This window comes from Corvus kubaryi, unplaced genomic scaffold (genome assembly GCF_017639235.1).
Source record: "Corvus kubaryi isolate FWS band 111438036 unplaced genomic scaffold, C.kubaryi_AGA036_p1.0 132, whole genome shotgun sequence".
Classification (NCBI taxonomy): Eukaryota; Metazoa; Chordata; class Aves; order Passeriformes; family Corvidae; genus Corvus; species Corvus kubaryi.
The window spans coordinates 6,104,679-6,129,349 of NW_024580666.1; the positions used below are offsets into that span (position 1 = coordinate 6,104,679).

General features: G+C 36.5%; 1 protein-coding gene across 1 annotated transcript in view; it reads right to left on the reverse strand.

Annotated features, from left to right (window-relative positions):
• Positions 1 to 24,671, reverse strand: part of LAMA1 (laminin subunit alpha 1) — a 100,864-nt gene that overhangs the window by 8,260 nt on the left and 67,933 nt on the right. The window contains exons 34-56 of the mRNA XM_042031045.1: positions 22,021 to 22,119; positions 20,975 to 21,086; positions 20,643 to 20,805; positions 18,029 to 18,239; positions 17,680 to 17,796; positions 17,430 to 17,593; positions 16,135 to 16,273; positions 14,850 to 14,943; positions 13,526 to 13,642; positions 11,922 to 12,104; positions 11,472 to 11,626; positions 9,486 to 9,629; positions 8,565 to 8,698; positions 8,257 to 8,407; positions 7,598 to 7,722; positions 6,159 to 6,309; positions 4,877 to 5,021; positions 4,133 to 4,274; positions 2,891 to 3,005; positions 2,531 to 2,701; positions 1,954 to 2,105; positions 1,280 to 1,465; positions 652 to 814 (exon numbers count right to left, since the gene is read on the reverse strand). Coding sequence (XP_041886979.1) covers positions 652 to 814; positions 1,280 to 1,465; positions 1,954 to 2,105; positions 2,531 to 2,701; positions 2,891 to 3,005; positions 4,133 to 4,274; positions 4,877 to 5,021; positions 6,159 to 6,309; positions 7,598 to 7,722; positions 8,257 to 8,407; positions 8,565 to 8,698; positions 9,486 to 9,629; positions 11,472 to 11,626; positions 11,922 to 12,104; positions 13,526 to 13,642; positions 14,850 to 14,943; positions 16,135 to 16,273; positions 17,430 to 17,593; positions 17,680 to 17,796; positions 18,029 to 18,239; positions 20,643 to 20,805; positions 20,975 to 21,086; positions 22,021 to 22,119 — 3,333 coding nt within the window. The remainder of the gene's footprint in view (positions 1 to 651; positions 815 to 1,279; positions 1,466 to 1,953; positions 2,106 to 2,530; positions 2,702 to 2,890; positions 3,006 to 4,132; positions 4,275 to 4,876; positions 5,022 to 6,158; positions 6,310 to 7,597; positions 7,723 to 8,256; positions 8,408 to 8,564; positions 8,699 to 9,485; positions 9,630 to 11,471; positions 11,627 to 11,921; positions 12,105 to 13,525; positions 13,643 to 14,849; positions 14,944 to 16,134; positions 16,274 to 17,429; positions 17,594 to 17,679; positions 17,797 to 18,028; positions 18,240 to 20,642; positions 20,806 to 20,974; positions 21,087 to 22,020; positions 22,120 to 24,671) is intronic.

Genomic DNA, 24,671 nt, shown 5'->3' on the forward strand with positions numbered 1-24,671 from the left:
GTCACAGTTGTATGTATGAAACCTTGCTTTTTTATAAAATCAAATGTATAAAATCTTTCTTTCTGTTGCCACAGGAAAATGGTTTCAGGATGCTTTGGAAACCCTTCATTATAAAGATATGCAGCTGCAGGAGGAGAGAAGTAATGCTGCCTTCTCTCTTGGTAACAGGGACTGCGTGAGAGGAAACAGGTGCCGTGCAAGCTGCATTCAGACACCGTGTGTCTCTCGAGTGGTTTGTGCCTCCTCTTTGACACACAGCAGAGGCTGCATGTGTGTGACCAGGAAAATGTGAATGCAGAGCTGCACAGCTAATGCAAATCTCAGCACAGTCCCTTTGGCAGGAATACACTAAAGATAATAGTTACTGTCAAGTCCTTCTGTTGGGAGATTATCATTCCACTTTTTCTTTTCTTTTTTTCTGTTGCTGCTGCCTGAACAGTGATAAACCTAACTACATTTCCATTGCAAATGGCCAACAGTCTGCTACAAAGGTTAGTATCTGTTTTTCTGTAGGAAATAATAATTTCAAATATACATCTATTGAGCCATTCCATACCACAGAGGAAGCAAATATACACAGTCCCTAATTTGATAATTCTCCACAAAGAAAGGACAAAAGAGGCAGCAATAAAACCTTGCTGCAATACATACTTTTTTTGTATCTGTGAGAGGTCTCAGGGGAACTGGTAAAGCCTGAAGTTCAGGTTGAATTGCAGTGCCTGATGGCTGTACAGCTGGTTTATGCTTCTCTGACAGGAAGCAGCTGTCCATATCCACGTGTTCGTACTTCATGGAAGTGGTGAAATATAAAAGCCTGTATTTTTTTTTAGAAAATACATTTTAAGAGGTGCATTTCTACTTATCTCCCAAGCAGGAGGAGAGTATTTTTCAAGGTCTTTCAGTAGTAACAGCAGAAAAGGAAAGAAGAGGCATCTGTGACAAACAGATTGAGAAGTGGCAAATAATCTGTCCACAGAACAATATGAATCTACAATATTTTTGGAAGGCCATTCTGTCTGTTACTACAGATGAAATTATAGTAGAGAAAGCTGTGTTTTGTGCAGCATCTCTATAAACATTAAAGACATTTTTAATGCTATTTAGAAATATAGCTGGTAATATCAATTTTCTGGCTGTTATAATATCCAGATCATGAGTATCATGCATATCTTATGTTAAAAATCAGGCAAATGGAAGTGTCATGCAAGCGATCACAAACTACATGTAACGATTACTACACACGGTTTTCCCAAACAAGGCAGTTACCCCTCTGACTTACTCCTTGTTAAAAATAAGGTTGCTGATACAGCCATGAAAGGAGCCAGCCATTTTTAGCCCTAAGATGCCCTCTCCTGCTGGAATGCCACCAGCATAGAAGTTGGAAATATTAATGGGGCTCATTTCTGCTGCTGAACCAAGCCTCAGTTCTGCAGGTTTACTTTCATCCACCTGTACAGTTATGATCCTGAAAAAGATAAAGTAGGGAAAACATTCAACAAGGTCTTAGAGAGTCATTTTCAGATGAAAAGCATTCCTATCAGCCTCAAAATGTCCTCTTCTAATAAATAAAGATTCCATCACTTTGATAATCCTTTCAATGTTTTAAAACTGGAAGTTCCTCTTTAGATGATTTTTAACATGCAAAGTGTTGTGAAATATCTTTCTAAATTATTTTGATAGCTGTGTATCTTTTTGCTAATACTACTTAGTATGCTTGTACTCAAGTGCCCCAAACTGTCTAGAGATTTTGAGCGCTTTTAGCTACACCTCTATCAGTGGCTGTATGCTCTATACAATTACCATGTAAATCAGAAAATCTGCATTGACAGCAGAAAAACACAGCCCTGATTATCCCACCTAATAAGCTAGCAGAGGCAATTCCTCAGAGAGTGCAGTGAACTGAAAACAACATACAATAATTAAACAGGTAGTACTCTTTGCAGTCACATGTACCTCTTATTCCGAATTAGGATGACAGAGTGTTCTTGTCCATCACTGTATGTTCCATTAGCAGACTGAAGAACTACTTTCCTAGTACTTGCTCTATCTCCAGCATTAACATGCACTGCAAGATGACCATCAATCAGCATGATGGAAAAGAAGGGCTGTAGATTTAATTAGAGGATTAATTTTTAACTATAGCTCAATTCTCACACACTCATTTAGTGTTTAAAAAGAGCACACATGGGAAAAATTTACCTCCAACCTTGTTGTAAACTTTTAAATGAAACTCAAAGACTAGTAGGAATTGTATTGGTACCTCTTAGAGTGCAAAGCCTTGTAACAGCAAACACAAAAGCTGGACATTTCTCTGGTCAAAATAACTCCAGTTGAAGTGCAGGGTTTTTTTTACACACACACACACACACTCACTAACACTCCTCTCTTAAGAGCAGGAAACAGTAACATTTTGTCTTTGGATTCTAGAAGTTCCAACTGTCTACCGGATACACAATAGCAACCTGACTTGATTTTACAAAATAAAAATGGCAAAAACAACCCCCCAGAAATCTTTTTTTTCAGTACTTGCCAAGTGTGCTTGTCTTCGTCGTCGCTTTTCCAGTCCCCTGCTGAGTCCAGCAAGGATGATGCCACTGCTGTTCTTTGTAGCAAAAGTTGCCATCAGTTCTGACTCTGGGCTTAAGGACTTAGGTACCAACTCAATATATCCATTGTTCATGATGCTGACACTGTGAATAGGCTATTTTATGAAGAACAGAAATAATTACTGTATTTAACCCTACATAGTGTACAGTAAGAAAAAAAAGCAAATATGGATTAGATTACCTTAGAATTTTTAGAAATAAATCCATTTCAACTCACTGTAAACACCACTATTCACTAGTTCATAAAAAGAAAGATCAGGTCACAAAACTTTAAAGTTTCCTACCTCCAATACACAGCCTTTTCTTACTCCATATGAATTTCTATGCAAGTCAAAGGTGGAACGAGATATTTCCAGATTCTTGATGCATCCCACATACATTCTACTATTAAGACCTTTCCTGAAACATAAAACAAGGCTTTCTTTCCAAGGAGTAGTATTTGAAATCTCTTGGGAGAAAAAATTAATTTCTCTTCAATAAGAAAAGAAAGAGAGATCTGTTTTAAAGAATGCAGTCTGTCTGGTGTAAGTGAAAAGAGACGTGGTTTAAGTTTTACTCTCACATACTAAATCTGGTCTTAAAAATAGTCAAGAAAATGTGTTGCCCAAATGAAAACACACAAGTGTGTAATGCTGTGTTGACAGGTCAGGTCTTTTCCCAAAACTTTTAGGTGAATCTTCAGCTGAAATAAAATAGATTGTGTGAAAGGGTAACTGTAGCTGTCTACTACGCAGTATTTATTTTTCATTTTTCAAGTCTGGAGGATGCCTAATTTGGTTCCCGGTTTAAGGCTGAGAAATCTAAGGCTGTCCTGCCATAATCCCTTACAGGCTGGTATGCCAGCTAAGATTAACAAGTCTGCACTCTGTAATAACTGTGCAGAGACCAATAATGTACTAGAATTTACCTTATTGTCAAGAGCATGCAGAAAGTTTAATTAGATTTTCTCTTGCCATATTTACCTTTTCACTGTGAAGCCAGCGGAAGAAATGTGACTTTGCAAGTTCAGTACGGATGTACAATGCAAAAAAACCCATAAACTAGAGACACGCTATAAAATATGTATTTGCAATGTTTTCTGTTATCTGTTCACAGTTGTTTCTCCTCTGTTCCAAGTTATTGGATTACAGGAATTCTAAAGTAGAACTTTTATCCTTAAGGATAGTTTTGCCCATAAATGCCATCTGGAAAACGCAAGGCTCTCACAGGTAGAGATCAAAGGAGCATCATTGCAGACAGCAGTGGTGAATGCTTGCCCCAAAGAGCTGCTGTGGCAGCTGCTGTGGTGGAAATCACCCTTGAAGGGGGGAAAAAAATATTTCTGATCTGAATTGCAGTGTCAGACAGTGGAAAGCAAAATATCAGAGTTTGAAGTCTAAGGTCAGATAATTCTGTGGTATACATGGTCATAAACTAGACTTCAGAATTCACTGATTTTCTCTCATTTTAGTGGAGATAGAGTGTGTAAAGGTTTTCCCCTCACCTTACAAGAGTCTTAGCAAAGGTGCAAAAGTCAGACACTTTACCTCAGAGGCCTCGATCTTGGCAGCCCACCAATGAAGATTGGGTCCTTATCAGAGCGGTTCAGGTCTGAGGCAACTCCAGGAGATTCTCCTTGCTTCGTTTCTTTATAATTAAGGTTATATGCATCCATGACTGCCAAAATTCCTGCAAAGAAAAGAGAGTAAAGATCTGGAGAAGGACCCATTCTGCCCTTTTGGCAATCTTGTCCGTAATAAAGGAAAATGTAGTCATTGACTCAGACATGTGTGGACAATCTTCTTATTTTTAGAATGAGAAATTTATTGTACTTCCAGCTATTCTGTTAATCTCATTCATTCCTCTCTGCCAAAATCAAATCTGGAGTGGTCTACAGGAAAATAGATACATATGAGAATATGTTATAACTATTAGCATGTATGCATTCTTGCCGAAAGACAGGCCCCCACAAAACAGTTGTAATATTAAAATGCAGAAGAGAAAATGTGATCCCTCAGCTAGAGACTTGGACAAAAACCTTGCAGTCTTTAAAGCCTGTTGGTATGTTTTCATCCAGCAGTTTCTACACTACCTGCTCTTTATGAGATGTGCTAAACCAAGCCCAAGATTTACACTTTAGTCCTTCTAAAAGCAAAGTACCATAGGTGGGGCTGCTAAAGAGACTCCATTGGAAGTGATCAGATTTGGTTGCAGTGATGTTCCCTGCAGCTATCTTAGATATTTGTATTTGTAAATGGGCTGACACCTGGATTTTTCAATCTGTAGCCTACCTTGCTTCTTATTCCGATTGAAGGAGATTTTATACCATGTTCCATTGTTGTAATGATTGTCAGTTGTAAGAGCAAGAGGTCCTGAACCAAGATCAACAGTCAGCCTCACTTTGCCATCAACAAGCTCAAGGGCCAAGAAATCTCTCTGAGAGGAAGAAAAAAAAGACCCAAAACAAACAACAGATTACATTCCTGGAAATAAAATCTTCCTACAGAACGCATCCGTGGCAGGTTTGGGCTATGTGTGGAAAAGATTTTGTAACTCTTGTACCTGGACTATTTGTTAGGCCCAAGATGCTCATCTTCACTATATTTAGGAAAATTAAGTTACAAGTATCTCACAAGGATGTATTTTTGGTTTCTTTTCTTATTATTCTTACTTAAATGCATTGTAAAGTTTGATTACTCAGCAGAAGAAGGGTTAAATAACCAAGTCACATTTCCCTGGTTTTGGATGAAGTTGAAAGTAATTTGATTTGACACTTAGCATAATGATCAAACACTATGATGTTCTTTCTGCAAGAAGCAAAGGCCTTCCTCACACAGTAAAAAAGACTTTCTGAATTGCATTAAAGGTACCCCCTCTGAACTGTAAAGCTTAAATCAGATATTATTGTGCAGTGTATTCAGGCAGTGAGTACATAAAACAAATGAATAATGCAGTGACTCTGAAAGAATCTGTATCCAAACAAAGCTTTTCCTTCCATCAGGAGCAGAAAACCATCATCTAAGTATGCAGTAAACTGTATGACATGACAATGAAGGTCTGGTGATGGGTCTGCGTTATGTTGCTTTTGCAGGAGTTTAATTTGTTTCAGTTTACTGAATTCTCATCTTACAGATTTAATTCAATATGGTTTTTCATTATTATGTTGTCCTTCTGCAAGCTCAGTTCCAAAACAATTTTACATTCTGAAAATGTTCCTTCAACTGAAACAACTAGTTTGTCAGCCTTACTGTTTCCTTTTCTATCCTTTAGTTAAGTAATCATTAATTTTAGTCTAAAATAATTAAATTTTATTCTAAAATGAAAATAAATTGTGAAGAATTCTTTTCATTGTTTAATTTTGCCCTTAGTTTAGGTGAGTATTTGCTCTAATCAGTTGTCTCTAGAGTTCTTGTCTTTACTCCTTTGGCTTATGATGCCAATCATAGGTGAAGAACTACACAAAAGCAGTAATATGGCCTAATATAAGTAAGCTGAAAAATAAAGCAAGCAAGAAACCACCAAATGATCTAAACACAGTTTACGACAGTTTAGGAATCTGATCCATTTTCTTACAGTGCCATTTGAAGCAAGATACAGAAGAAGCCCATTTGGCGAAAAGGTGCTGAAAAATATTATTATTTGAGTCACTGTTGAGCGGAGTGCCTTCTGCACAACTGAGTATCCACTGCCATCAAAATGGAACGAAGTGTCCTCATCCTGTGGGCTACAGAAGTAGAAAAACAATATAAAAATGTTAACTGAACACTTGTGTTTTCCCAGTAATTTTTATATACAATGTAAGAAAAGTTAGATCATAGAATCACAGAATGGTTTGGGTTGGGAGGGACCTCAAAGGCCATCTAGTTCTAAGCCTCCTGCCATGGGCAGGGACACCTTCCACTAGACTAGGTTGCTCAGAGCTCCATCCAACCTGGCCTTCAACACCTCCAGGAATGGGGCATCCACAACTTCTCTGGGGAGTATGTGCCAGTGTCTCACCACCCTCACAGTAAAGAGTTTCCTCCTAATATCTAATCTAAACCAACTCTCTTTCAGTTTGAATCCATTCCCCTTTGTTCTGTCACTCCATGCCCCTGTAAAAGGTCTCTCTCCAACTTTCTGATCAGCCCCCCTCAGGTACTGCTCAGTCAGCGCAGCCCCCAGGCAGTAACTTAGAAAGTGTGGGAAAATACTTGAATCTTGATGCAATGAATAACTGAAGGATTCCAGCCAAAGGCTGCTTTCATTTTAGAACTTCACAACACATGATTTAGCCATGGGAAGGGATGCACACAAGATAAGTGTTCTTCCCTTATGTAAGAAAATAAAAGCCAAACTAAATGATTTCCTAACGGAAAAAATAATTGTTACAGCATACACCCTCTAAATTAAAACATGTCATCCATTTATCGAAATGCTCTACATAATTGCACTTACAATACATGTTCTATTAGCCCCTTTCCCTGCAGTACAAGACTTGTAAAAAATATTTCATACAATCAAGCAGCACCCTCTGCTGTTTCTACATGAAATATTCTGCAAAGGGAACATGGACAAGCATATTTCTTTTCAATTCCTTAAACATAAAAACAGTGCAGTCTGCAAAAGTTACCAAGCTCAGTTGCAACACTTTTGCTATGGTTTCTTTTTATGAGACTGCTTTACACTGCTTCTTACCCTAGGAAAGAATAAATTTGTCCTAGGGAAAACTACTGCAAAGCAAAGATTCCAAAGCATTTTGGTTTACTGGTAGTCCCTACTTCCAATGCACAAAATAGAGGGTAACAATAAAACTCCTCTGAGAAAGTGATTAAAAAATTAGAATTCCATACAATGAAGTTATTTGACACCACTGGCACATTCAGATTAATGTGCTCAGAACTGTAAGGTAATGATCAGTGAAACACTGCAAAGTCTGAGCTTGTTATTTTTAGCTAACACAAAAATTTAGTATTACAAATGTAAATTATTCTAAACCTGTCAAAAAAAAAAAAGAGAGTGAGACAAAATACCTTCCAAAACAGCCATTGCACTTGCCCTCTCTTTCTATGTAGTTCCAGAGCCCAACAGATTTGCCATTCAGGGATGCCTCTCCTAAGCACCCTTTAAAATGGGTCACCTTAACAGCAGGTGATTTCTATAAGACAAGAAATACTTCATGAATATAATTAATGTTAAGTACTCTGAAAATTATGCAGCACAATTTTTGCTTGGTTGTTTTCCTTGAGCTTTAACTTTGTTAGATATAAATCATAATAAGAGAACAACACGTTTTAGCATAACTATGAACAATTATCATTCAAATAATAATAGATTAATACATAAAAAAAGTAAAATAACTATGTCCTTGACCTACTTACACATCTCATGGCATGAATAACAATTGCAAACTAAAAGAAGCCATGGAAGAAGCAAACAAAACCCAAATTCATTTTATAATGTCTATACCTGGTGCATGCACAGACAGCCTGTCCTGGTTAAAACTTTATGCAAAAATTTCCAGGGAAAATTAACTTCAGGATACTAGAAAACCCTTACAGCATCTCTGCTTTATTCTCAGAGTACCTGGCATTTCTTGATGAAGTAACGAAATCATGAATTATTTCTAACACAGAAGTATTTCTCAAACATGTTCAAAACAATTAACAGAAGGCTGATCTCAGAATTTAACCTTGATTTGCCCTCCAAGTCCTCCAACAAACATTAGGGTGGACTTGTTAACATCCAATACGCTCGCTGTCCCCGGAGACGTTCCAGATTTAGGTGAAGGCTTCTGATCCGAGTTCACTTCCTCTATGCTGAGTGTACCTGTTTTTCCAAACCTGCCAAATACAAACACTAATAAATAGTCTTAGAAATCATCAGGCTTAATCAACAAATACTATTGGCTTCTTTTTTTAAGGACACGAAAAATCTCATCACTGAAAAACTCAGTGGATGGTTTGTGTACAACACTTATGACATCCTTGTTTTAATTACCTGGTGGCATGTATTCTGTGCCATTTGTTGTTGTTGATTTGAAAATCAGGGTATTCCACTCTTGTTGAGCCAGAGCCCAAATCCCAAAGAAGAGCTACCTTACCACGTCGCATCTCCACTGCCAGGAAGTCTGTCTGAGAAACAGCAGAGCCTATTCTAATTCATGGCATCAAATGTGTATTTTCACCAGCAACACGGAGAAAGTCTTCCCAGATTCATGTCCCTACATCCCATATTACAGGAGCTGACTTTTAGCAAAATCAGGCTTTTCACTCACTTCTAATGAAACAAAACTCCCTCAAGTTATATGCAAGTAGGTGAATATTTTCATTATATATATATAAACATGAGATGCACAGATACATAGATGTATAGAAATATGCACTTCTGAGTATATGTGAGATGACTTACCAGTCAGTCAAAAAGTACTATCACATGACAGCATGCCACAAGGAGCTAACAGCTGTGCATTTATTGGGATTACAGAAGGAATGAAGAGGAGAGCAGTGTGACAGTAACCCATCATGCTCCCTTTCAAGTGGGTGGATGCACTGTGCTCATGAGGGCCAGCTTCAAGAAGTTTAGATGTGTTACCAAGCAAATCATCTGATACACTCCAGAATGCCATATGAAAGGATCACAGAGAGTGTTACACTGCTGTGGTTAATGCACAACACAGGAAAAGGAAGCTGCAGTTTCATCACAGGGCCAAGAGGCAATGGCTAAGGAATCTGGTGCTTTTATTCTCTACCTTTGAGAATCTCTGGAATCATCTAAGGCACAAAAATACTTACATCCCTAGTGAACACATCTGTCTGCAAGGGGCCTCACTTGGTTGCTTAGTTTGAAACCAAGTAAGAAAAAACCTATCTAAAATTTTTGACTGCCATCATTTTCAGTAAACGTACACCAGAAACTTACCTTTCCATTGCTACCCAAGTAGAAAAGGAGGTTATCTGGTTCAGCAGTTTTCACATTGAGTGTTAAGGTGTTGTAACTTGTAGATGAAATCTGGGGTTGGTAGGCACGAATGCAATCTCTGTCTGCTGATACTGCAACTTTAATCTGGGGGGAAAAGAAGCAAATGGAATCCAAACAAGTCTCAGTGTACACAGCACACATTTCTGAGTATGTAGTTAGCTTCTGACCAACAAACGCAAGCCTTTTGCTGAGATACTTTCATGCAATCTAAGTATTGCCACCTGGGTTAGATTTTTGCAATCTTGTAGGTATCACTTGATAAAGAGATTCACAATAGAAAAGAATGAAATCTGTCTTAATACACTCACTTAATTAGGAGGTTTGAATTAGTAATTAAACTATTCAAATACATCAGACAATAACAATAAATCTTGGGTCAGAAGGCCATATATCAGTAAAAAGCCACGTCATAATATCAGAAAATAGAGAAACAGAAATTCAAAATGTTTTAAAAATAAAGGAAACCATTTCTAGCCTCTGCTGAGAGAATTTTTTTTTAAACAAATTAAGAAGGCAGACTGTCTGCAATAAGTCTGATTATTTCAAAATTGTAGCAGTTTACACAACATTAAAAAATTAATTTGTGAATATACTGCAAGTTCAACTTTTTAAAAATTAAATAAATCATATTCCCTAACTCCATTGACCACTTTTTAGTTTACTAATAAAATATTGATCCAAGCTAAATGCAACCAAGCATCCAGCAGCTTGGTGGTATAATGACAGAAAATCCCTTTTAGCAAGAGAAAAGCCTTAATTCCATTAACTTCATGGGATATACCTGTAACTACTAAGTCCATATAGCACATGTGTGTGTATGCATGCATCTGGACACAGATACATCAAGTTTCTCTTGTACAGTAAAAAATTACAAAAAAACCCCAACAAACAAACAAAAAACCAACCAAAAAAAAAACCCCAAGGAAAAATACAAACAAACAAAAACCCCAAACCAAAACAAACAAACAAAGTACCTAACCCCCACACACCCCCCAAAAAGAACAAACTCCTACAAATTGGAAAAAGGGATTTTGCTAGTACTTCTTTTCACCTTGCCAGGAACCTCTGTGGCTTATGACACCTCAGAAAATACCATTCCCTTTTTTTATGCAGTGGATTCATTAAGTTTCAGTGGACTGTGACAGAGGAGCAATAACCATATAATTAAGAAGATTTGCAGAAAGAACTGAGTGCATTCTGTTTTGTTAAACAAAACCTCCCTAAACCTTACAATAACATACCCACACTTAAGTCAACAGCATACCAAAAACTACTCATTGCAAAGCCATTTTCATGTTTCTCTCACAGTCTAATGACATCCATAGTACAGTTGATTCACTTTTGCTGTCTTTAAGGGAGAAGCAGAGATTTGAAAACAAGTACACTGTCTTAAAGCACTCTGGATGATCAGCTGCTTCTTGCAAAGAACATATGAACATGACAGGCCATAAATGCAAATTTATTGATAGAATCAACACTCTTGATAAAAAATTGTAGTGGTACTTGATGTTATATGCGGGCACCCCACATCAATCTCTAAATAACCTCAAAAATTAACATCTTGTACTAAAGAGAACAGCAGTGCCATCCCCCAGCTTGTCTCTTTCTCATCAAAATCTCTCATGACTGCTTTCTGACATACTGTGTTTCATCATTTTTATAGGAAACAGGAGGAAATAGCAGATAAATTATTAGGTAGCTGCTCTGACAAACTCACAAATGCAGTAAGAAAGTTGATGCTAAAACCTTAAAATGTACCAACAGCCCTGCCAGTATGCTTTTTAGCATCAGTCAGTGCTCTTTGGACTTCACTGAGACTCCACAACAACAGCCAGGTACTTTGAAAGTAAATTTTCGGCTCCTTATCTCAAAGAACCTCCCTGCTAAAAGTGAAAAGTCATTTAAGTCTGGGATGATGGAACTTACAGATGCTGCCTGCTTCCGGGCCTGGCTGATAAGTTCTTTAATTTCAGACAGGTTTCTGTTCAGGTTCTCCTCTAGCATTTTCAAAGGTTTGAGTCTATCCAATAAAAGACTTGCTTGTGTTTCAACTTCTTTAACTTGTTTTTCAGCTGTGAATGCTGTGAAAACATAAAAGAGATGTTGAGGCAGGGTGAAAGCAAAATGTACTGTTCATGGCTAAAATACCTAGTCAAGGTAGCCAGTTTCTGACCATTTTGGTTTCAGCAATTTTAAACATCAGTAAAGGAGATACATCCCATGTGAATCCTCCTATAGGTCTCTTTAAAAAAGCAAGCATATTTTTACTGAATTAGGAAGAAACTCTCAGCCCATCAGACTCATATTTAATGCCTGTTAAAATTGAGTATTGGTACTGCTTCTGCAAGGAGTGACATTTCTACAGAGCAAACTTACCAGCTTTTGATGAATCAGTTATGAGTTCACTTGTTTTCCTCAAAGTGTCATTAACTTGGGACAATGTAGAGGATGTATTCATTAGCTTTTGACTGAAATCCCCAAACTGACTTAAATCCACCACAGAACTGATGTTTGCAGACACAGCCAGCTCTTTCACTTCAAGCATGTATTTCCTGGTATCTGAAACACAGATCCCAGGTCAAAAAAATATTCAAAACTTGCATGCATACTTGTGACTAGCAAATGCCTGGGTTCCTAACAGCAGCTACAAACATAGTCAAAATACTAGAAATGCTGTCAGTTACATTCCTCTCATAGTAAGAATTGTATTTTTGTTTGTTTGGGGAACTTGATTCTGCCTATCTCAACAGGAGGTTTGTATGAATACATCAGGCTCACAGTGTTTAAGTCCCCTAAATGAGTGTTGGCACCCAGAGACACTCATCTGAGACTTAAGTTTTGAATCCTATACAAAGCTGGTGAGAAAGAAGGTCTATTACACCCTCTGTTTTGGGCTACAAGCACCAGTTTACTGAGTGCACCACTCCAAATCTCAGCCTGCCCCTTACACCTTCTGCCCACACTGGTGGGAAGATGTTGTGGCTGGCAAAAAAGGCCTCAGTTAGACCTTCAAGGATCCTTCTTCACCACCCTCTACACAGAGAGCAATGCCACCATGGATCTCTGACCAGAGGGGAAAAAAAAGAGACAACTTCAAGAAATGTAACAACAAAGCTGAAATCAAACAATGTTTGATTCAAAAATGTGAGCTGAGGAGTACACTCCTGTGATTTTAATGACTTAATTGTCAATGTGTAGCTTTACGTTAGATAGCACCCTGCAATTCATATCCAGTGTAATTTCATCACTACTATTACCCTTTAGCATGAATTAAGTCTCTGAATTGCAAAATGGTTATTTTAAGGTTTGAACTTAGCATTCTAATCCAGATTCACAGTAGACTCAAACAACCCTAACAATAGATCTTAAACAGTGTTTTTCTAACTTAAAACACATTATTAAGATTGGCAAAGTATTTCAGACCCTCTTATTCACAAATTCAAAGCAATTTTCTCTACTAGTTTCCATGAACTCTAGGTCTTGCCTTTATTCAAAATAATGACTGAAAAAAGGAATTTTTTCATCTTGGAAAAGCGCAGAAAATAACTGATTTTAATCAGTTAAGTGAAGTCAGCATTTACAACAAGAAAACATTTACATGCAGACTGTAAAATCCACAGATTAGTATAAACAATTTTGAAACAAGCCAGAAAAGAAAGTGAAATCTCACAGTTCCATACATAAGTTTCTCCGCATGTGGGATTAAATATTCTATAACTTCACTCTCCTTTCATATCAGTGTAATTCTATTTCTACCAGAGCCCCTCCTGATTTACAGCAATGTGAAATGTGAATCAGACTACAGACCCAATTATGTTTAATGGATTTACTAAAAAGAATGTAAAATATTTAGGAGGCTAAATGAAGTCTCCAGTATAGTTTATTGCTAGGTTTCTGCAATCAGATAATGAACAGGGTTTCATTACAATTGTACTAGAGAGTTCTGTAATAAGGAGAATGCCAATATAAATTTCACTTACTGTTAGGCAATATTCTGAGTGTCAACAGAGAACCATTTAGTTGGTTGCCAATTTTATTAGTACTTTCCTGAATCTTTTCTACCTTTTTGTTCAACCCATTCAATCCAAATAGAAGTCCTGTTGAAAGAAATAACATATGCATAAACAAATACCATACAACCCACACAAAACCAAAATATAGGGATAAGAATCATTCATTTATCTCATCAATGGAACTTTTTTTTCCAACAGAAAGAGCATTTTACAAACAGGAATGCAAAATGAATGCAGTATTAATAAATAAGCTCCTGTGGGCACCATTCTGCTCAAAGCTACCCTTTTTGGCCAATTCCATGAGACTGAGCTACAAACATTGTGAGGAAAAGGCTGTAAGATAAAATTATTCCATGATTTTGAACCCTAAAAATTTTTACTGCGTTCTTCACATTTTATACTATGTAACAGGAGCCAAAGAAGTGGGTTTTTTCTACTTATTTGTGATCTGTTTGCAGAATCATCTCATTAGAAATTAAAATATGTAGAATAGAAGGAACAAAAAAGGTATGTAATTCTGTCCATCTAAATTACATAAAATTTATACATATTTGTAAGCCATTGGTATTGCAAGACAAGACCATTTTACAGATACAGTTTATCTCTGTGAAACATTCCCTTTCCGTCCAATTTTGTCAAAAAATTTCACTAAGGGCCTGCTTCTGCTCCTACATAAAGCCTTTGCTCAAAATGCTTTTGAGTTTTCATGGTGTAGATTTCAATGCCTTCCTGGTATCTTTGGAGTAATAAAAAAGTCAAAAGTATTTTTGAATTTATGGAGACAAAGAAATTCAGCTTGTTTTTGTATTTCAGCCGTCCAGCAGGAACAAGTAAAAAGGATTAGGATTTAAACATGTCATCTTACATACCTGTGTCATCCATGATTCATTAAATAAAAACAAATTAATGGAATTTTCAAGAATTTGGCTTTTTCTTTCTCTACTGAACAATCTCTACTGATTTAATTCATAAAGTTTGGAAAAAACAGCCATTGCAAGTATTGCTTATAGGTAAATGTGGTAGAGTGAAGGATAAATTTTTAAATGTTTACAGAGAAAAATTATATTCTTACCCAAAAAAATGAGAATACTGTGCAAATCCGTAAAACATTAATCTTAATTGCATGAAAATATGCACAGTCACATATATATTTACCTTAGCTTATGCTCATTAAAAAAAAAAAAATCCTACACAAAAAAGACAAATCAAAAAAAGACTAAAAAAAACCCAGCACAAAACAGAAAATAGAAAAAAGAAATAGAGGCAGAAGCCTGAATTCTGTAGAACTGACCATCACTTTTTTTCTTCAGATTTTTGGCTTCATTCTGAAATTTGGAGCTAAGCAGTAGAGCTTCTTTTCCCAGAAGACTGAAAGACTCCTCTGGCTAAAAGACACAGACATCAAGTTGCCACATATGAAAAACAGAAATTCAACTGAAAACGTTTAAGTATCTGAAGACACCTACTTAAAGTTATTGACCATTCTAGTTATTTATGAGCTATTCTATTCATTACCCTACTAAGTATCAATTAAAAATAATACAAGTTGCTATCATTTATCCAAGAATGCGACATTGAATCTCTTTGTGATTTAATAAAAAAAAGAGATGGCTATGAAACAAAACCTGCAAAATTCTAGTTTCAATACTGGTAGTGATTCAGTGTTGTCTTTTGGGAATTCTACTTCCAGGCCTAATTCAAAATTTCCAGCACTGAGCAATTTAAGGTGAGATATTTCAAAATCACAGTCTTAGAAGCATTCTTTTACATTTCTCCAACTGAAAAGATCTGGAAAAACACCTTGAGGGATTCATGCTGTAGAAAGCTTTAGTAAGACAGAGTGCTATATAATAACATACAAGTTCACAAAAGAATGTCAGCTGTTTTGATCGCTGTCATGTAAATGCATTATCACACATTTGCTTCTGCAGGTAAAATGTGCATGATGAAGAAATGTGAGGGGGGAAATAAAATAATAGGAAACTGTTAAGATCAGACTGGGAACTGGTCGGGTCTTTTTAATCTACTGTTTCAGTAGCAATCTGATAATCTTGGAAGGCAGCGGGATGGTAGATGAGACATAGACATATATTTGGTTATGAAATGTCCTCTACTAAGCAAAGTAGCTGTGGTTGGGAATACCTAGAGAGAAATGGAAGAGGGATAGGTCAAATAAGGAGATCGTTGAATAATTCCAGAGGTGGAAGGGAGCATTAGAGGCCTGGGAATTTAAGTTCTACAAGAATACATGTCAGATGACTGATATAAACCCTCACAGAATCAAGTCCAGTCCAGCTAAATGTGCATTAGACATTAAAAAGCAAACAAAATAAAGGGAAAATGGTACTGTGGTAGAGAGAAAAGGAAGGCAAACAGAACTTGAAATGTGTTATCACTACTGTCTTGGAGTATGGATTCAGGATACAGTACGTACTACTTGGTAGGACAGGCTGCCATCAAGGACATGCCTCCATCAAGAAGACTCACGTTTTCAGCAAGTGCAGAAACAATTAGAACAAATATTCTAAAATGAGAAAGGTGAAGACATAAATTAAAACACTAGCGTTGATACTTACAAAATCCAAGGGGCCATTCACAACTCTAGATGCATCATCTGCCAAACTCTCTGTTCTTTCAATCACACTTTTAACACTGGAGTGAGTGTAGATAGCAGCAGTTGTGTTCAGAGTCACATTTCTTACTCTAGAGAGGCCACTAAATAGACAATTAACAAGCAAATCTGTTTTCAATCAAGCACTGAGTTCCATGTCTTCAATTACAACATGCACATCTTTCCAGAATACATGATGCACTCTGAAAAAAAACAAGCACACCTTGCCCAATGTTGCATAAGGGGCTTTAAATTCATTCTTTTGAACTGAAAAAAATCAGTTAAAAGGTTTTCTTCTTGCAGAGTTTTTTCTTTTGTTAGCTGTTGTTCTGTTTTGTTCCTTTCCATCTCTTTTTTTTTCTTCTATTTTGTTCCCTTTTATTTATGTTAATTTTTTCAATTTATAAAGACCCTTAGAACAAACAAATTATATTGCCTAAACAGAACAGGAACAAGCCCCTATCTGAAGCTCAAAAACTAAGTACAGATACAGAATCTAGGTAGACATTATAAGTATCTGAAATTTAATCCATAGTAAATTTTGCTTTACTGAATTTATCTGGCTGTGGTGAAGTCAAGAATTGCTTAATGTTACTCTGAGCAAAATTTTCTGGTTTTAAACTTAAAATAGATGTCAATGTTCCAATCTGATATGGTTTAACTTTAACACATATCTGCAGACTTTAAAAGACAAAACAAGATGCATCCTAGAAGGATTCCTCGGATAGAAGATTAATTTCCATTGAATTAACAGGAATGACTTAGCAACTTTCAAATTCTAAGAGTGCATCTGAGTGGGTTTGAAGTTGCAACCCACTCATTTCTGCAGAACACTTTGAAAGTAACAACAATAGAGGCATAGTAAGAATAGCTTCTTGATCACATTCCAAGATATATTGCCAAGAATTTTTCATATGTAGACTGGATGCTTTTCAAGCTATGCCATGATATACTCATTGGGCATTTAATAATTCACAATTCACTGTGTAAGTCAGCCACATGAAATGCAAGACTAACCAACCCTCCTCCACATCATTTCATAAAATTACACGGCATTAAAAGTAAAAAGCACTTCAAATTAAATGGGGAATAAAAATTGATCATGAAATCCTTAGGGTTGGAAGGAACCTTTAAAGATCATCTACTAAAACTTCCCTGCCATGGACAGGGAATTCAGCTAGTGAATCAAGCCTCTCCCTATTTATATTAAATCTGACACTAATGTAAATCTCATGATTTCATTATTCTTGAGTTTATCACCTCTCTAGTGTATCTGCAAGTCGTTGGAACTGGGTGGCATGTTCCTCTGCTCTGTACACCAGGTCAAGCACTCCTCTCACAGACATCTGCATCACCAGCTCATCCACGTGATGCCTCAGTTTGGTGCTCCACAGGACTAACCCATCCTGGTGGACTTCCACGTTCTGCAAAACAAAATGTTTCCCTTTTTTTTTCACTAGCAAAATACACTTGAGAGTCTCAAAGAGGATGTTAAAACCTGAGGACTTACAGATGTAGAGTTCTTTACATCTTGGGCAAGAGCAGCAGCAGCATTAACTAGGACCTTCCCTTCTTTAATGAGCATGCTTGAGATTTCTTCACCTTCCTTTATATTTAGTTTTTTGTCCTGTAGCATAAATCAAGTGTTTTATAGTAGTCTGAAAAGTCAGCTATACTGATGAGTTCACATAACACATAATATTATGGTTTTCAAACAGGGCTCTGGTTTCCTTTAAATTTTTCAGGTATCATATTTAAACATTAAAATGGTTAAATATGTTTAAAAAATTTAAAAATCAACTTTTAAAAACAATCATATATTCGATATTTCTTATGCAACACTGACTGTCCACTCTTACATTCAGCTCTGCCAGGTTGCTGGAGATAAGAGGAAACAAGTGATGGGTCTCATTGATGTTGGCGAGAGCCTCGTTCACCAGGTCCTGAGCATCCTGCAGTCTGCTGCTGTGCTTTGATAAGAACTGGCTTGCATCCATTTTTAGTTCAGCAAGTTCCTGCTGGGGTTTGAAATATTCTTTCTGAACCTGGGTCAACAACTTTTCTGCAGCTCTGAAAAAGAAGAGGAATCAGAAATTAAAGAAACAGTGAAGGAGCCGCTTAGGCATGGATTTCTTAAGGAGAAAATGGGGTCATGTGAAATTAATTTATATGCATCTTTTTACAAAAGTCTGCCATTTTTTTCTAAAGTAGCATACATACACATGGTAGTTTAGTTATTCATTTTACCACACAAAATGATGACTGCCTGGGGAGACAACAGTAATGCAGTTCATAAAATTTGTATTTAATGACTAGAGGGGGAAGGGGTTAGTACGAATCATATTTGTTTGGACTTAATTTGGGACATCCCCCCAAATCAAAATCTCTGAGAAACTTTCCTCTGGGATTACTCTATATCCTAATTGTAGTGATTCATATTTTGAATGTAGGATCAAAACATCATTTATGAGGATTGGCACTGGAAAGAAGCAAGTAAACAGAACTGAAAGACATATACCCAAGAGTCCAGAAAAGTTTAAATATCAAATAAAAATAAATAGCCTCATTAAAATGAGCACTGAAATTAACAATTTCAGCATTACAATGAAATAATTTAATCTCTGCACTTATATTTTTAATCAGCAACAGAGATTATCTGGCAAATAGTAAATCCTCCCAAATCTGTCAGTTGTTAATTGCTTCAGCTGTTCTATTTGGGAATATTTGCATCTCCATTTGAACACTTCCCAGAATTGAAGGAGTAGAACTGAAAATTATCCTGAAAGTCTATTCCTTTGTTTCTCTTCATTTCAGTACATACGCAGAAAATTGCAACTCCTGTAATGGTATTTTTATATAAATGTTTGTCCTTGTTAATCTGACTGCATATCACATAGATCTTTAGCCAAAGTGAAAGAGACCTAGTTTATTTCACAGATATACACAGCAAAACACATTCCATCTTTCTTACTGAACAGCAGATGCACATTTGCATATATTTCCTAACACTAATAATTCAGAGTCCTTACAGTCAGAAGCCATAGCCTTAAAATATTACAAGATCTAAAGTATTTTACAAGCCAATAATGGCTTCTGCTTCAGCATAGAGTAAAAAGATTATATTCCTAATCGTCTGGGGACTTTGCCTTTCACGGCAAATGTGTGGAGACCTCGGATACAAATGTTACCTAAAATACATTATCACAAACTCAGTCCACTGTGAGTCATGTAGCAACACCTACTGCCTAAAATACAGACTAGCAAGCTGCTTATTTAAATAATTTTTGAATTTACAGTTGCATTGCATAAGAAATTCTGCAGAGCAAACAACCTTATAGAACATATTAACTCTCTTCCTTGATCTGTCAAAAGACCCTTATCAGAGAGTTTTCAGAAATTTCAACAGAGACTATAATTGAAAAAGTTAATTTTCAAACACCTTCTGTAACAGCTCAAAAACTGTTGATGTTGAAGTCAGAACACTCTTTTACTATGGAACAAAACATTTTGAGACATATTTGTAAGTGGAAAAAAATCTATTTGAAGTTCCTAATAGGAAGAAGAATGAATGGTACATTTCTGGTCCACTTTCATGTCTATATAGCTTCTATACAGTTCTACATTCAGCAGAAGAGTCTGCTGAACAAAATGAGACATACTACCAACACAAACACTCTACCCTCCTTAATCCAAAGCTTTTAATAAAAAAAAAAAAAAATCAAATTTTCAGAAATATTCTACTCTGGTCTAAATCCTCGTCCCTTGAAGCCAATATTAACATTCTTACAGTTTTTGGAGTGCTATGGCATTAGTCAGTATTTCTGAAACTGGAACAAAACATTAGCTGACTTTTGGAACAGCAATTTTTTTGTCTTGCCAAGTCTGGCAATAAGCACTAATAATGACTATAAAAGCCATTTCAAAACAGCCTTTAACTGGGGACAAATCAAGACAACAGAATACAACCATAAACAATGGCTCAGAATGCTTTAAAAAATGCTTTGGTTTCATTTGCAAATCTTTGTTATACGTATTCCAGTGACAATCAATTGTCATGTCCTTCAGCAGGCCTGAGATGTCCTGTGCTTGCAATCAACTGAGACAGTTTTATGCTATCTCCCAGCCAAAATCAACACAGAGACGTGTGTTAGGGTCAGATCTGAAAGAATCTGAAATCAGTGAGTCTTTTCACTTATTGCAAGGGAATTTTGTATCACATCTAAGTTAACAGGCTTTACTATTGCTTTTAACGGACTTCTAAAAGACTTTATTCTTGATTTGTATCACCTGGGATGACCAAGTATCATCAAATCAAGTAACTCCAAAACAAAGCTCATATAGGTCCACCTGGGCTAGCTATCTGTCACACTGCCACTCATTATGGCAAAATGTTTCTCCAGATATCTCGTCAAAAAAGCAGTGTTGCAATGCAGAGACATAAGTGAAATAGAGTTTTCGGTAGAACAGGCTTACTTTAGGACTGTGGTAGCATTATGGTGCTGTTGAACAAAATCCTTCTTGCGCAATGAATCCAAAAGGGCAGAAATATCATCCTGCAGGTGCTGAGATGTAGCATTTGACAGCGGCAGATCCAGCCCCAGTGTTTCATTCAGTGACACAGCAACTTCAGCAAGTACTGAGTAGGAGAGTAAACAATTTAGTCATACCATTTAAAAAAAAGAAAGCATATTTTAATCCCCTGTGCAAACTGCAGAATTTTCCATGTAAACACGACTTAAGAGTTGCAAAGGACATACCCTTACTAAATTTTGTGAAGAAATGGAAATATCTTAAAAACAGGATACCTTTGATGCTTGTATGTACTGTGTCAATAAAGGCAGTCAGTTCTTGACTTTTATTCCTGGTTTTCTGAGTCATTGTGTCAAGTTGCTGAGCTTTTTTCAAAAATCTAGTTGTCTAGAATAAAATCAGAGAGAATATCCGACAGTTCTCCTAAAACACTGATTAATTCCTGACACTTGTCTATGGTTTTTATGCTTATTTTCTTAATATTGAGAATATTTTAGTGTAAGGAAACAATGTTTTTTGATAAGGTAGATCTAACTGATTCACAAATCTCTGATGCTTCCATGCTTGCAGATGCCTTAACTGTGATTTAAGTTCCAGGCTCTCAGATCAGCGTTATCAATTATTTCCATAATCAGTGAGCTTATAATTATCAAAGCCATTTCTTTAACTAAGTTAATATTATTTAATTTTTTAGGTACAACTAATGTTTGTTAGGAAAATCACCGTTCTGGATACATCAGTATTAGCAATAACAACACTCAGTGGAAGCACCTGGTTAGATTCTGCATATGTGTCAGAATATTATAAGAACATATGGTCAGCAAGTGGGATCCAATGGCTGAAGTACTGTTTTCTATTTCCTACCTACAATTATTCTTCTGTTAAAGCTGGATAAAGAATAAAAATGTTGTCTACTTTTCCTGTGAGATTTCAACAGATTTAATTCTCCTGAGATCATTTTAAACACAATACTACAGGTACGACATAATTTTTAATAAGCTCCACATGTTAAAACCAAGGAGAAGAAAGTAAGTCACTCTCTCTAGTTTTAGGACATTAAATGATCACAGTACAAAATAACTTAACTTTAACAGATACCATGTAAATCTTCTGTACAATATCATAAACTACTGCAGTTTGCAGAAGTCCACAGAGCAATTAACTCCCCTTTTCAGGAAGCTTACAGAATTGACTGAATTCTTTTATTGAACTCTACAGATTTTAAATAATTTCTGAATAACTCTCTGGCATTAAGCTACTATGCTATGAAATCTCAAATGATTTCTCCAGATAACCTAAGAATAAAGAAGCCAGCACCTACCTCTTCATGCAAGTAATCAATTCCTCCTGATAAATTCAGAAGACCTTCTTGTGCTGTATCTAATGAGTAAATTGGATCTTCTCTAGGAACTACAGACCTCTATAAGAAAGGAGAAGTAACAGCTCACTGTAATTTGGAGACTTCTTTGTGGCTCCAGGAAAGTATTGGGAAGAAAATAACTATGCACACTATTTAGATTATTTATATGCTGTTGAAAGGACTGATTTTCAAAGCACACAAGATGATATAAAGTAATTACACACATACAATTCATTAACACACTGTACCATTTCTTTAAATAAGCAAGAATCCAGCCACGTTGTATTTTTAATTGCGTAAAAAGGAAGGAAATAGCATTTCTGCATTCCTGAGTCTCAACTTGACCACAGTCTGAGTGCTCAAGTAAACTACTTTGAGAAGTTCCAAGGCCCTTCAAATTAAATGTTTCATCCAATCCCATAGCTGCTCCATTTCAGCAGCTGGTTCTGTCAGAACAGCTGCACTAGGGTGTATCCATGAGGATGACCCTGGAGATAAGTAGTCCTGTGAGTCCCTTTGTCAATGAGAAAGAATAATATGCTGCATTTGCCTTCAAGGTCACCTCAAATCTGCTCTATAAGGCAACTAGTAGGTCATTGTGCCCAAGTCTATAATATTTGATACAGTCAAGGCCTGCAACAGAATACCACTTCTCTAAAGATGCAAAGAAACCTAGGGCATATCTCTTACAGAGAGAGAAAGTCTAGGAAAGGTTATTTTTAGATTTCAGATGTTTCAGAGCCAATCATTGTGAATACCATGGTAAATACAGTGTGTGTATGTGTATATATATACGCATACATACACGCATATAAGTCCAAGATTTTAAAAACTAATACATAAGAGTATCCAACAGCCTTGTGAAATGGAAATTTCACAGTCTTTTCCTCAGCATGAAAAACAAGTGAAAGAGAGCTAAAGCTCTTGAGCCTCCTGGAATAAAGCCCAGCAAGTTTCTTTAAAAGCCTAGTTCAAAAAAGCAGAACTGGACAGCAACCAAGTTTAGGTATGTCAGGAGGAGTAAAGCAGAAGGCTTTAACTAGAAAAACAGAACAACTGAAGTCTTCCAGTGGCCTGGAAGTGCAGAAGCAATAAGGAGTGGACAACCTGATTTGATAATCTTTCATTACCAAAGGACCCACAGAAAGGTACAGAAAAGAGGAACTACTTGGATTCCCAAGCTACCAGCGTGAGGCAGATGCAACCCAGTGCAAGGGACAGCCCTTCAGGGAAGATTCACAATTCACAGAAATAACCTTGGGGATTTTCTGGCCTCCAGCCACAGTTACTTTGGTACAAGGCAAAAGGCAAGGTAACCTTGAAGCATCCAGAAAAAGGGGAATACCTGCTTCCAAACAGATAAAAATTAGAAGACTATCAACTTACCCCCTAGATTTAGTTGTTTAAAAATACTGGCATAAACAAAATTACATGAGTCACAAAAAGTTTTATACCACTTTAAGCATCCCACTTCCAAGAAAGGGCCAGCTGGCTTTGATTTAATTTTAATATTGAAAAAATGTATGTACTAAAACTTAAAAAGTAAGAAGTAAGTAAAAGCTTACTTAAGTAGTTAAGGTAAACTTACTATAAACTTACTATAGTTAAGAAAGTTAAATTTATGCAACAAGTAAGTAGAAACTTAAACTACCTTTATTTTTACGTAAGATTTGACTTTTCTTTGCAATTAAAGTGCTAAATAAAAACTACAGATGAACAATATTTCCAAGTAAAAGTTGATGATGCTCCTATACAAACACAAAATAATTACAGAAAGCAATTAAATTGTATCCTTGAAGTATTACAATAATTCAGTACACGTATGCCTTAGGACATGAAGGAAGGGAAGCATAACTAAAGCTTTCAAACTGAAAGGTTAGTAACTAAAAGTAGAGAATAAGAGTATCTCTGCTGAAGCATAAACATGTAACTTAATCAAGTTTGCCATCAAATATTGTACTTATTAACATTTTGAAGTTCACTGATCGGAATTCATTCTGCCTTATATCTTAAATAGAAGAAATTGTAATTCAAAATTTTAGTTTGCTGAATTTGGCAGCACAAAAAGGCTCACATTACTTTGATTTTCTTGTGATATGGTGAAATACAAAGAAGATAGCATTGTTTCTGACTCAGAGCTTGCCTGCTTGACTATTGCTGAGAAGACTCTTATCAATAAATGTTTCTATTTTTAGTAGTCATGAAGCAGGGAGGATCCTGTTTATCTCTGGTTTTGTGCAGAGGCCACATGAACTTATTCCTCAGCAACAATAAATGACCTTCTAGAATCACAAAAAGTGGTATTTCATGCTTTGTTTATGGGGGGGAGGAGCTGAAGGGAAGTTTGCCCCAAGCAGCCTGAAAGTGTCCAAGACGGAAACATTCCACCTGACTTTAGTGTCCTGAGATGGAGGATAGAGTAAGGCATTTGGGACTGCCACACAGCCAAAAAGAAAGCAAATTGCTGCATCCCAAGCACCCTGGCTAATGGAGAAGCAGCCTACCACTCCAGAGAAGGACTCCAGGGACTCTGGGGAAACAGCCTCTAGATCTATGCCTTGGCAGCTCTTTAGCAAAGGGACCAAAAAGGGAGAAGACCTGGCCTGCTGTTT